The 12,809-nt window shown below is 46.7% G+C and overlaps 1 protein-coding gene across 1 annotated transcript in view; it reads right to left on the bottom strand.

Annotated features, from left to right (window-relative positions):
* The window catches only part of NXN (nucleoredoxin), a 155,190-nt gene extending 142,978 nt beyond the window's left edge, over positions 1 to 12,212 (bottom strand). The window contains exon 1 of the mRNA XM_040424777.1: positions 11,726 to 12,212. Coding sequence (XP_040280711.1) covers positions 11,726 to 12,055 — 330 coding nt within the window. The 5' untranslated portion in view covers positions 12,056 to 12,212. The remainder of the gene's footprint in view (positions 1 to 11,725) is intronic.
* Positions 12,213 to 12,809: the final 597 nt, after the last annotated feature.

Below are 12,809 nucleotides of genomic sequence, written 5' to 3'. Positions count from 1 at the left end.
AAATGGGGTCACATGTGGGGTATTTATACTGCCCTGGCATTCTAGGGGCCCCAAAGCGTGAGAAGAAGTCTGGTATCCAAATGTCTAAAAATGCCCTCCTAAATGGAATTTGGGCACCTTTGCGCATCTAGGCTGCAAAAAAGTGTCACACATCTGGTATCGCCGTACTCAGGAGAAGTTGGGGAATGTGTTTTAGGGTGTCATTTTACATATACCCATGCTGGGTGAGAGAAATATCTTGGTCAAATGCCAACTTTGTAAAAAAAAATGGGAAAAGTTGTCTTTTGCCAAGATATTTCTCTCACCCAGCAAGGGTATATGTAAAATGACACCCCAAAACACATTCCCCAACTTCTCTTGAATACGGCGATACCACATGTGTGACACTTTTTTGCAGCCTAGGTGGGCAAAGGGGCCCATATTCCAAAGAGCACCTTTAGGATTTCACAGGTCATTTACCTACTTACCACACATTAGGGCCCCTGGAAAATGCCAGGGCAGTATAACTACCCCACAAGTGACCCCATTTTGGAAAGAAGACACCCCAAGGTATTCCGTGAGGGGCATGGCGAGTTCCTAGAATTTTTTATTTTTTGTCACAAGTTAGTGGAAAATGATGATTTTTTTTTTTTGTTTTTTTTTTCATACAAAGTCTCATATTCCACTAACTTGTGACAAAAAATAAAAACTTCCATGAACTCACTATGCCCATCAGCGAATACCTTGGGGTCTCTTCTTTCCAAAATGGGGTCACTTGTGGGGTAGTTATACTGCCCTGGCATTCTAGGGGCCCAAATGTGTGGTAAGGAGTTTGAAATCAAATTCTGTAAAAAATGACCTGTGAAATCCGAAAGGTGCTCTTTGGAATATGGGCCCCTTTGCCCACCTAGGCTGCAAAAAAGTGTCACACATCTGGTATCTCCGTACTCAGGAGAAGTTGGGGAATGTGTTTTGGGGTGTCATTTTTACATATACCCATGCTGGGTGAGAGAAATATCTTGGCAAAAGACAACTTTTCCCATTTTTTTATACAAAGTTGGCATTTGACCAAGATATTTATCTCACCCAGCATGGGTATATGTAAAAAGACACCCCAAAACACATTCCTCAACTTCTCCTGAGTACGGAGATACCAGATGTGTGACACTTTTTTGCAGCCTAGGTGGGCAAAGGGGCCCATATTCCAAAGAGCACCTTTCGGATTTCACAGGTCATTTTTTACAGAATTTGATTTCAAACTCCTTACCACACATTTGGGCCCCTAGAATGCCAGGGCAGTATAACTACCCCACAAGTGACCCCATTTTGGAAAGAAGAGACCCCAAGGTATTCGCTGATGGGCATAGTGAGTTCATGGAAGTTTTTATTTTTTGTCACAAGTTAGTGGAATATGAGACTTTGTATGAAAAAAAAATCAAAAAAAAAAAATCATCATTTTCCACTAACTTGTGACAAAAAATAAAAAATTCTAGGAACTCGCCATGCCCCTCACGGAATACCTTGGGGTGTCTTCTTTCCAAAATGGGGTCACTTGTGGGGTAGTTATACTGCCCTGGCATTCTAGGGGCCCAAATGTGTGGTAAGGAGTTTGAAATCAAATTCTGTAAAAAATGACCTGTGAAATCCGAAAGGTGCTCTTTGGAATATGGGCCCCTTTGCCCACCTAGGCTGCAAAAAAGTGTCACACATCTGGTATCTCCGTACTCAGGAGAAGTTGAGGAATGTGTTTTGGGGTGTCTTTTTACATATACCCATGCTGGGTGAGATAAATATCTTGGTCAAATGACAACTTTGTATAAAAAAATGGGAAAAGTTGTCTTTTGCCAAGATATTTCTCTCACCCAGCATGGGTATATGTAAAATGACACCCCAAAACACATTCCCCACCTTCTCCTGAGTACGGAGATACCAGATGTGTGACACTTTTTTGCAGCCTAGGTGGGCAAAGGGGCCCATATTCCAAAGAGCACCTTTCGGATTTCACAGGTCATTTTTTACAGAATTTGATTTCAAACTCCTTACCACACATTTGGGCCACTAGAATGCCAGGGCAGTATAACTACCCCACAAGTGACCCCATTTTGGAAAGAAGAGACCCCAAGGTATTTCGTGATGGGCATAGTGAGTTCATAGAACTTTTTATTTTTTGTCACAAGTTAGTGGAATATGAGACTTTGTAAGAAAAAAAAAAGAAAAGAAAAAAAATCATCATTTTCCGCTAACTTGTGACAAAAAATAAAAAGTTCTATGAACTCACTATGCCCATCAGCGAATACCTTAGGGTGTGTACTTTCCGAAATGGGGTCATTTGTGGGGTGTTTGTACTGTCTGGGCATTGTAGAACCTCAGGAAACATGACAGGTGCTCAGAAAGTCAGAGCTGCTTCAAAAAGCGGAAATTCACATTTTTGTACCATAGTTTGTAAACGCTATAACTTTTACCCAAACCATTTTTTTTTTACCCAAACATTTTTTTTTTATCAAAGACATGTAGAACAATAAATTTAGAGCAAAATTTATATATGGATCTCGTTTTTTCTGCAAAATTTGACAACTGAAAGTGAAAAATGTCATTTTTTTGCAAAAAAATCGTTAAATTTCGATTAATAACAAAAAAAGTAAAAATGTCAGCAGCAATGAAATACCACCAAATGAAAGCTCTATTAGTGAGAAGAAAAGGAGGTAAAATTCATTTGGGTGGTAAGTTGCATGACCGAGCAATAAACGGTGAAAGTAGTGTAGGTCAGAGGTGTAAAAAGTGGCCTGGTCTTTCAGGGTGTTTAAGCACTGGGGGCTGAGGTGGTTAAGGTCTTTTTCTCAACTGTGTTCATGTTATAACATTTTTGCTGTGAAGAAGAGGCATGTGATCTCTGCTGAGTCAAATTCAGTTTTGAGAACTGCAAAAGTAAACCAAGCATCTGTGATAATATCTTGTAGGCAGAAAAACTGCCCAATAATCTTACAAAAACCTCTGTTAAGAGCATGACATTGTGAATGGACAAAGGGGGAAACTAACTCTTCTTAGGGAGAGAGCGCCTTTATCAGTGTGAGGAGACTTTTAGGCCATACATGCTCCTCTGGAATTCTGGGAGGGAAGAAATGCAAATGAGCTCTTAACAAGCTTTGCCTCTAATGCCACCAGATGTAAGGCAGCTTTCCTATAAGTCAATATTCAGCTCTTAAAATAAGCCTTGAGACATGACTTGGATATTAAATAAGCCAGCACCTCATCTGCAGACAGCTGTTTCGGACACAGGCCTCTCACCCAGTTAAGCCAGTACTCTCTGCTCTGCACTGATGAGGGGCAATCACCCTGAAACAGCTGTCTGCAGATGAGGTGCTGGCTTATTTAATATCCAAGTCATGTCTCAAGGCTTATTTTAAGAGCTGAATATTGACTTCTAGGATAGCTGCCTTACATCTGGTGGCATTAGAGGCAAAGCTCGTTAAGAGCTCATTTGCATTTCTTCCCTCCCATTGTGAATGGATTAATGGAATTTATTTACCCAAAATTTTTTAACATATACAGCCTTATTCTACATAATTAAAAAACAAATCTTTATTTCATGATGGAATAACCTTTGGATGGTAATATATTTTCCTCAAAAAGCATTTTATATTAAAAAAAAATCTGATTTAAATAAAAAAAATATGATTTTTTTTATTTTTAAAAAAGAATCATAGATTTTTATCCACCCTGTATATATATATAGCAGGTACTGTACTACATTGGCTGTCACTGAAGTTTTAAAACAACTGTTGATAAGCCATGGCAACATATCAAAGGTGAGACCCCCACCAATCGCTGGAACGATTGCAGGGGCCCATAGACCTCGTTGCAGGGGCCAATAGACTTTCCACAGAGCCCATCTCGTGCAGCAGACAACACCCTATATGAGCACTTCTCTGTCCTCGTTCTAGCGATTAGTGGGGTTCTCAGCACTCAGACCACCAATGATTAAAACCTTTGATATGTCGATATGACATAAGAATTTTTTTACAATTTCTTTGACACTTAACCCCACCATTACAAAAAAGACCATACTAAAGTTATCTTGACTTGGGATCTTCATCTAGCCAAGGATAAACATACAGTAGAAGACATGAAAAAAGCTGTAACAGGCTCATGCAAGATTCTGTGGATTGTAACCGTCAGTGGTGACTGTGCCCTGCAATGTATATGCTGCTTCTTCCAAATACTGCCAGTAAAATCTCCAAGGACAAATATTAAAGGGGTTTTCAGAGATTTTTTATACCGATGACCTATCTTCAGGATAGGTCCTCAGAATCTGATTGGTGGGGGTCCGACACCCGGGACCCCCTCCCATTCAGCTGTTTGAGAAGGCAGCGGCACTCCTGTGAGCACCACAGCCTTCTCTCTGCTTTTCCTAGGAACAGGCAGCGGCGCTCCTGTGAGCACCACAGCCTTCTCTCTGCTTTTCCTAGGAACAGGCAGCGGCGCTCCTGTGAGCACCACAGCCTTCTCTCTGCTTTTCCTAGGAACAGGCAGCGGCGCTCCTGTGAGCACCACAGCCTTCTCTCTGCTTTTCCTAGGAACAGGCAGCGGCGCTCCTGTGAGCACCACAGCCTTCTCTCTGCTTTTCCTAGGAACAGGCAGCGGCGCTCCTGTGAGCACCACAGCCTTCTCTCTGCTTTTCCTAGGAACAGGCAGCGGCGCTCCTGTGAGCACCACAGCCTTCTCTCTGCTTTTCCTAGGAACAGGCAGCGGCGCTCCTGTGAGAACCACAGCCTTCTCTCTGCTTTTCCTAGGAACAGGCAGCGGCGCTCCTGTGAGCACCACAGCCTTCTCTCTGCTTTTCCTAGGAACAGGCAGCGGCGCTCCTGTGAGCACCACAGCCTTCTCTCTGCTTTTCCTAGGAACAGGCAGCGGCGCTCCTGTGAGCACCACAGCCTTCTCTCTGCTTTTCCTAGGAACGGGCAGCGGCGCTCCTGTGAGCACCACAGCCTTCTCTCTGCTTTTCCTAGGAACGGGCAGCGGCGCTCCTGTGAGCACCACAGCCTTCTCTCTGCTTTTCCTAGGAACGGGCAGCGGCGCTCCTGTGAGCACCACAGCCTTCTCTCTGCTTTTCCTAGGAACAGGCAGCGGCGCTCCTGTGAGCACCACAGCCTTCTCTCTGCTTTTCCTAGGAACAGGCAGCGGCGCTCCTGTGAGCACCACAGCCTTCTCTCTGCTTTTCCTAGGAACAGGCAGCGGCGCTCCTGTGAGCACCACAGCCTTCTCTCTGCTTTTCCTAGGAACAGGCAGCGGCGCTCCTGTGAGCACCACAGCCTTCTCTCTGCTTTTCCTAGGAACAGGCAGCGGCGCTCCTGTGAGCACCACAGCCTTCTCTCTGCTTTTCCTAGGAACAGGCAGCGGCGCTCCTGTGAGCACCACAGCCTTCTCTCTGCTTTTCCTAGGAACAGGCAGCGGCGCTCCTGTGAGCACCACAGCCTTCTCTCTGCTTTTCCTAGGAACAGGCAGCGGCGCTCCTGTGAGCACCACAGCCTTCTCTCTGCTTTTCCTAGGAACAGGCAGCGGCGCTCCTGTGAGCACCACAGCCTTCTCTCTGCTTTTCCCAGGAACAGGCAGCGGCGCTCCTGTGAGCACCACAGCCTTCTCTCTGCTTTTCCCAGGAACAGGCAGCGGCGCTCCTGTGAGCACCACAGCCTTCTCTCTGCTTTTCCCAGGAACAGGCAGCGGCGCTCCTGTGAGAACCACAGCCTTCTCTCTGCTTTTCCCAGGAACAGGCAGCGGCGCTCCTGTGAGCACCACAGCCTTCTCTCTGCTTTTCCTAGGAACAGGCAGCGGCGCCCCTGTGAGCACCACAGCCTTCTCTCTGCTTTTCCTAGGAACAGGCAGCGGCGCTCCTGTGAGCACCACAGCCTTCTCTCTGCTTTTCCTAGGAACAGGCAGCGGCGCTCCTGTGAGCACCACAGCCTTCTCTCTGCTTTTCCTAGGAACAGGCAGCGGCGCTCCTGTGAGCACCACAGCCTTCTCTCTGCTTTTCCTAGGAACAGGCAGCGGCGCTCCTGTGAGCACCACAGCCTTCTCTCTGCTTTTCCTAGGAACAGGCAGCGGCGCTCCTGTGAGCACCACAGCCTTCTCTCTGCTTTTCCTAGGAACAGGCAGCGGCGCTCCTGTGAGCACCACAGCCTTCTCTCTGCTTTACCTAGGAACAGGCAGCGGCGCTCCTGTGAGCACCACAGCCTTCTCTCTGCTTTTCCTAGGAACAGGCAGCGGCGCTCCTGTGAGCACCACAGCCTTCTCTCTGCTTTTCCTAGGAACAGGCAGCGGCGCTCCTGTGAGCACCACAGCCTTCTCTCTGCTTTTCCTAGGAACAGGCAGCGGCGCTCCTGTGAGCACCACAGCCATCTCTCTGCTTTTCCTAGGAACAGGCAGCGGCGCTCCTGTGAGCACCACAGCCATCTCTCTGCTTTTCCTAGGAACAGGCAGCGGCGCTCCTGTGAGCACCACAGCCATCTCTCTGCTTTTCCTAGACCAGTGATGACGCGTTCATCGATCACATGGCCCAGGAACATCTCAGATGTGCTTGGTAGGCTGTGAAAGGTCAGCGGCGCTCACAGAAGCGCCGTTGCCTTCTCAAAACAGCTGATCACGATGGTCCCAGGGGTTGGGCCCCCACTGATCAGATACTGATGACCTATCCAGAAGTATCAGTAAAAAAAAAATCTTGGAAAGTCCTAATGAGGGTAAAATATCCAATTAACATTACCTCAATTTACACTGCCCTGCAATCCTATATGTGCTTTTCTGCAATTCCCATTGGTCATCATTGTAAATGACGTAACTTTATGGAGAGGAAGAAAAACTTCATGTACAGTGTGTCATAGACAGAAGTCACCGAGCCTCCGACCGATGTAGGGAAAAAATGCCTTACTTATGAAGTAAAATCTTAGGCTATGTGATGATTTGCTAAATGCACACAGGGAAAAGCAACTTCCCTTTTTGTCAGAGAATGGAAAAACTCTGTTAGCAAAATTCCACCCCTCACCGTGTGCCAAGCTGTACAGATGGATATTACACTGAAGTTCAAGCTCGGAGCCTCTTTCATTACCACTTCAGAGAAACGTAGAATCAGCAACTGCCATGTATGATCAGAACAGGCCCATTTTCAAAGAGATTTCAAAGTGGAGCCTCCAGCAGAATACAGGCTGCTGTAAACCGTACTTCTCAAGGGGCTGCTGAGATGCCATTCAAGAATCTTGACAGCATCTGTCCACTGTGCATCAGGTTCCTATATTCCAAAGTAGGAGTTCACTTTTACCCGTAAAGTGGTATTCCCATCTGGAAATGTATAGTATATTGTTAGGAGATGCCATCAATGTCCATTGGGAGTGGCTCCAAAGGTGGGACTTGCGCCCATCGCAAGAACAAAGCCCAAAGTGAATGAAGCCACGTATTCATAGCCATCCCTTCATTCACCGCTATGGGGCTTCCAAAAATAACCGAGTGCTCGCTTAGCTATTTTTGGAAATCCCCTAGCAATGAATGCAGAGGATAACGCGCATGAACAGCATGCTCTCCATATACAGAAGCTGAGTATTCCCATAAGTCTGCAGATGGAAATAGCCCTTTAAGGCCTCCTACACACTAATGTGCCGTGTTTTGCGGTCTGCAAATTGCGGATCCGCAAAACACGGATGCCGCCCGCGTGCCTTCCGCAATTTGCGGAACGGAACAGACAGCCCATTATAGAAATGCCTATTCTTGTCCGCAAAATGGACAAGAATAGGACATGATCTATAATTTTTGCTGGGCCACGGAGCGGAGCACACAGACTGATGTCCGCATCTTTTGCGGCCCCATTGAAGTGAATGGGTCCGCACCCAAGCCGCCAAAAATGCGGCTCGGATGCGGAACCAAACCATGGTCGTGTGCAAGAGGCCTAAGGAGGCGGCCTAGTTTAGGTCTTAAGGACACAGTACTTTTTTATCATTACATTGAAAAGCCATAACTTTTCATCGACATAACCTTTCACCCCCTTGATTTTTTTGTATTTTTTTTTTTTTTTTTTACATTACAGCCTTAAGTTCAATGTTTTGTTAATCTGAACTTTATGTGATGGATCAGAACACAATAGTCTAAGTTGGTGAAGTGAAATGAGAAAAATATATAAATAAAACTATTGTTTAGAAATAGAAAACAGCCAATTCACCCCCTTTGTTACGAAGCCCATAAAAAGCTCAGGTGCAACCAATTACCTTAAGAAGTCATATAATTAGTGAAATGATGTCCACCTGTGTGCAATCTGAGTGTCACATCATCTGTCATTACATATACACAGCTTTTTTGAAAGGCCCCAGAGGCTGCAACACCTAAGCAAGAGGCATCACTAACCAAACACTGCCATGAAGACCAAGGAACTCTCCAAACAAGTAAGGGACAATGTTGTTGAGAAGTACAAGTCAGGGTTAGGTTATAAAAAAAATCCAAATCTTTGATGATCCCCAGGAGCACCATCAAATCTATTATAACCAAATGGAAAGAACATGGCACAACAACAAACCTGCCAAGAGACGGCCGCCCACCAAAACCCATGGACCGGGCAAGGAGGGCATTAATCAGAGAGGCAGCCCAGAGAACAGGTAACCCTGGAGGAGCTGCAGAGTTCCACAGCAGAGACTGGAGTATCTGTACATAGGACGACAATAAGCCGTACGCTCCATAGAGTTGGGCTTTATGGCAGAGTGGCCAGAAGAAAGCCATTACTTTCAGCTAAAAACAAAAAGGCACATTGTGGGTTTGCGAAAAGGCATGTGGGAGGCTCCCAAAGTGTATGGAGGAAGGTGCTCTGGTCTGATGAGACAAAAATTGAACTTTTTGGCCATCAAAGAAAACGCTATGTCTGGCGCAAACCCAACACATCACATCACCCAAAGAACACCATCCCCACAGTGAAACATGGTGGTGGCAGCATCATGCTGTGGGGATGTGACTGGGAAACTGGTCAGAGTTGAGGGAAAGATGGATGGTGCTAAATACAGGGATATTCTTGAGCAAAACCTGTACCACTCTGTGCGTGATTTGAGGCTAGGACGGAGGTTCACCTTCCAGCAGGACAATGACCCTAAACACACTGCTAAAGCAACACTTGACTGGTTTAAGGGGAAACATGTAAATGTGTTGGAATGGCCTAGTCAAAGCCCAGATCTCAATCCCATTGAAAATCTGTGGTCAGACTTAAAGATTGCTGTTCACAAGCTCAATCCATTCAACTTGAAGGAGCTGGAGCAGTTTTGCAAGGAGGAATGGGCAAAAATCCCAGTGGTAAGATGTGGAAAGCTCATAGAGACTTATCCAAAGCGACTTGTAGCTGTGATTGCTGGAAAAAGGTGGCTCTACAAAGTATTGACTTTAGGGGGGTGAATAGTTACGCACATTGACCTTTTCTGTTATTTTGTCCTATTTGTTGTTTACTTCACAATAAAAACAAACATCTTCAAAGTTGTGGGAATGTTCTGTAAATTATATGATGCAAATCCTCAAACAATCCATGTTACTTCCAGGTTGGCAGGCACCAAAATACGAAAAAAGTCAAGGGGGGGTGAATACTTTTGCAAGGCACTGTAGATAGCTGTCAGTCACTGATAGCTGTACACAGGGGAGGTGTTATCAGTGATCGATAGTATTCTATGCGTAAGTGTGTATACAGAGATAGCTGTCAGTCACTGTTAGGGTACTTTCACTCTAGTGTTTTTTTTTTCCGGTATTGAGTTCCATCCTATGGGCTCAATACCTGAAAAAAAACTGATAAGTTTTATCCTAATGCATTCTGAATGGAGAGCAATCCGTTCAGTATGCATCAGAATTTTTGGCCGGAGAAAATACCGCAGCATGCTGCATTTTTCTCTCCGGCCAAAAATCCTGAACACTTGCTGGAATGCCATTAAAATGTATTAGTGCCGGATCCAGCATTAAAATTGGCGCATTGCCAGATCCGTTCTTCCGGTCCGTGCATGCGCAGACCTTGAAATCTGTGAAAAAATAAATACCGGATCCGTTTTTCCGGATGACACCGGAGAAACGGATCCGGTATTTCAATGCATTTATCAGACGGAACTGCCTGCTGGAATCCTCTGACGCAAGTGTGAAAGTAGCCTTAGCTGTACACAGGGATGCGTTATCAGTGATTGATAGTATTCTCTGTGTAAGTATGTATATATAGATAGCTGTACACAGGGGAGGTGTTATCAGTGATTGATAGTATTCTCTGTGTAAGTGTGTATACATAGATAGATGTCAGTCACTGATAACTGTACACACGGGAGGTGTTATCAGTGATTGATAGCGTTCTCTGTGTAAGTGTGTATACATAGATAGATGTCAGTCACTGATAACTGTACATGGGGGAGGTGTTATCAGTGATTGATAGCGTTCTCTGTGTAAGTGTGTATACATAGATAGATGTCAGTCACTGGTAGCTGTACATGGGGGAGGTGTTATCAGTGATTAATAGTATTCTCTCTGTAAGTGTGTATACATAGATAGCTGTCACTTATAGCTGTACACAAGGAGGTGTTATCAGTGATTGATAGCGTTCTCTGTGCAAGTGTGTATACATAGATAGCTGTCAGTCGCTGTACACACGGGAGGTGTTATCAGTGATTGATAGCGTTCTCTGTGTAAGTGTGTATACATAGATAGCTGTCAGTCACTGGTAGCTGTACATGGGGAGGTGTTATCAGTGATTGATAGCATTCTCTGTGTAAGTGTGTATACATAGATAGCTGTCAGTCGCTGATAGTTGTACACGGGGGAGGTGTTATCATTCTCTCTGCAAGTGTGTATATATAGATAGCTGTCAGTCATTGATAGTTGAATGAGCTATCTTGAGCCCAGAAAGAAGAGAGATTTAAATGTATAAAATTACAGGTTTTATAGAATACTTTCCCACACAACTATATATCAATCTGCTCAGCTCCTCCTGCTCTTAGGGCTCATGCACACGACCGTATTCCCTCCGAGACATACGGTCCATATGTCCCAGAGCGGCATACATCGTGCGCACGGGAGCGCACAGCATCATAGGTTACTATGATGCTGTGCGCATCGGGCCACCCACGGGACTATTGTCCTGCACTCATATGATGCTGTGCGCTCCCGTGCGCACAATGTATGCTGCTCCGGGACATATGGCCCGCTCTGATGGACCGTATGTCTCAGAGGGCATACGGTCGTGTGCATGAGCCCTAAATATGCTGCCTGCAGATTGCACTGCATTGTGTGGTGACAAGTTTTATCTAAGCAGCCACCATCACAGACAACCACTTTCAAAACGCAGCCAGTGTCAGGATTGCCCAATTGCCATTGAGCCGACTCCTAGCACCCAGGGGAAGCTGTGCCTGGCCAGAGCCTGTAGATGAAGGGCTTTCTATGTAACCTCTCGATGTCAATAGGACACCTCCACCCCATCGTCAGCCACTGCCCAATGCAGTCTAGACAGCTCTAATACCATTAGCGCCCACAGTCCTGGTACATTGGAAGGGCACTAGTTTCTTGGCAGTACATACCAACACATACCATAACGAGGCATGGCAGAGACAGCTATGCCAACCCATCAGTCATATGTGACTACTAAGTCCTGCTGAGCACTGGCACAGTGATGGGGGGAGCTGCACACTGCTGCTTGCCATGGCTACAAGTGTACACGGTCGCCTTCCTGCCTAGGTAACAATACACAGGGCAACGCCGCCCTCCCCCTCACCTTCTTCTGCTTCTCCTGGTACGGGAGTGCCAGCCAGGGCATGTCCTTCAGGAAGAGCTGCCATTTCTTCTGGTCGGGGTCCGAGGAGATGAAGACGACCTCCAGGCGGTCCCGGGTCTTGCAGTAGAAGTCGCTGAGGCTGGGCAGCAGCTGCAGGCAGGGAGCGCTCACCCCGCAGCCGAAGAGCAGCCCGACGAGGGACACCCGGGAGCCCAGGGACTGCACGTCCACCTCCTCCCGCTCCGCCGTCACCAGCTTCTCCCCCAGCAAGTCCAGCAGCAGCCCGGAGTCCTCGCCCCGCTTCTCCCCCTGCAGTCCGGGGCCCGACATGCTGCTGCTCGGACTGGGGCCCCCGCGTCTTGTGCTGTGTCAGAGACGAGCTCCCCGGCGGCCGGGAGGGGATGAGCCGTGTGCGCCACACGAGCCGCGCCGGAGTCCGGGCTGCCCTCAGCCGATTGGCTGCAGCGGAGGTAGCCGGCTGTACAGGGAGGGGGAGGAGAGCGGGCCGCTGTGTGAGAGTGCCACCTGGGTGCCATGTATGGACATTCTCCGCTCTCCGCTTCCGAATATTCTCCAGTCTGCTAGCCCCTGCACAAGCCTTACTTTCTTTTGTGGCACCGGTTTTTTCTTTACTTTATTTTTTATCTGGTAAATTTGTCATACTGTATTTGGGGGATTTAGGAAAAGTGTGGTGCTTTTGGTTGACTTTTGTGGCTTAAAGGGCTTGCACCCCAGCCTGGAATAGTCCTAGAGTAGAGATGAGCGAACTTCTGTTTTAAGTTCGGCGTCTAAAGTTCGGCTTCCGGTTAGCGGAGGATCCCGATATGGATTCCGAATTCCGTTGTGGTCCGTGGTAGCAGAATCAATAATGGTCATTATTGATTCCGCTACCACGGACCACAACGGAATTCGGAATCCATATCGGGATCATTATTGATTCCGCTACCACGGACCACAACGGAATTCGGAATCCATATCGGGATCCTCCGCTAACCGGAAGCCGAACTTTAGACGCCGAACTTAAAACAGAAGTTCGCTCATCTCTATCCTAGAGAAATCCATAGTCACCTGCTCTCCATTCTTG

Source organism: Bufo bufo, chromosome 3, assembly GCF_905171765.1.
Source record: "Bufo bufo chromosome 3, aBufBuf1.1, whole genome shotgun sequence".
NCBI lineage: Eukaryota > Metazoa > Chordata > Amphibia > Anura > Bufonidae > Bufo > Bufo bufo.
The sequence above is the reverse complement of the archived record's forward strand: the minus strand, read 5'-3'. Positions and strand labels throughout refer to the sequence as shown.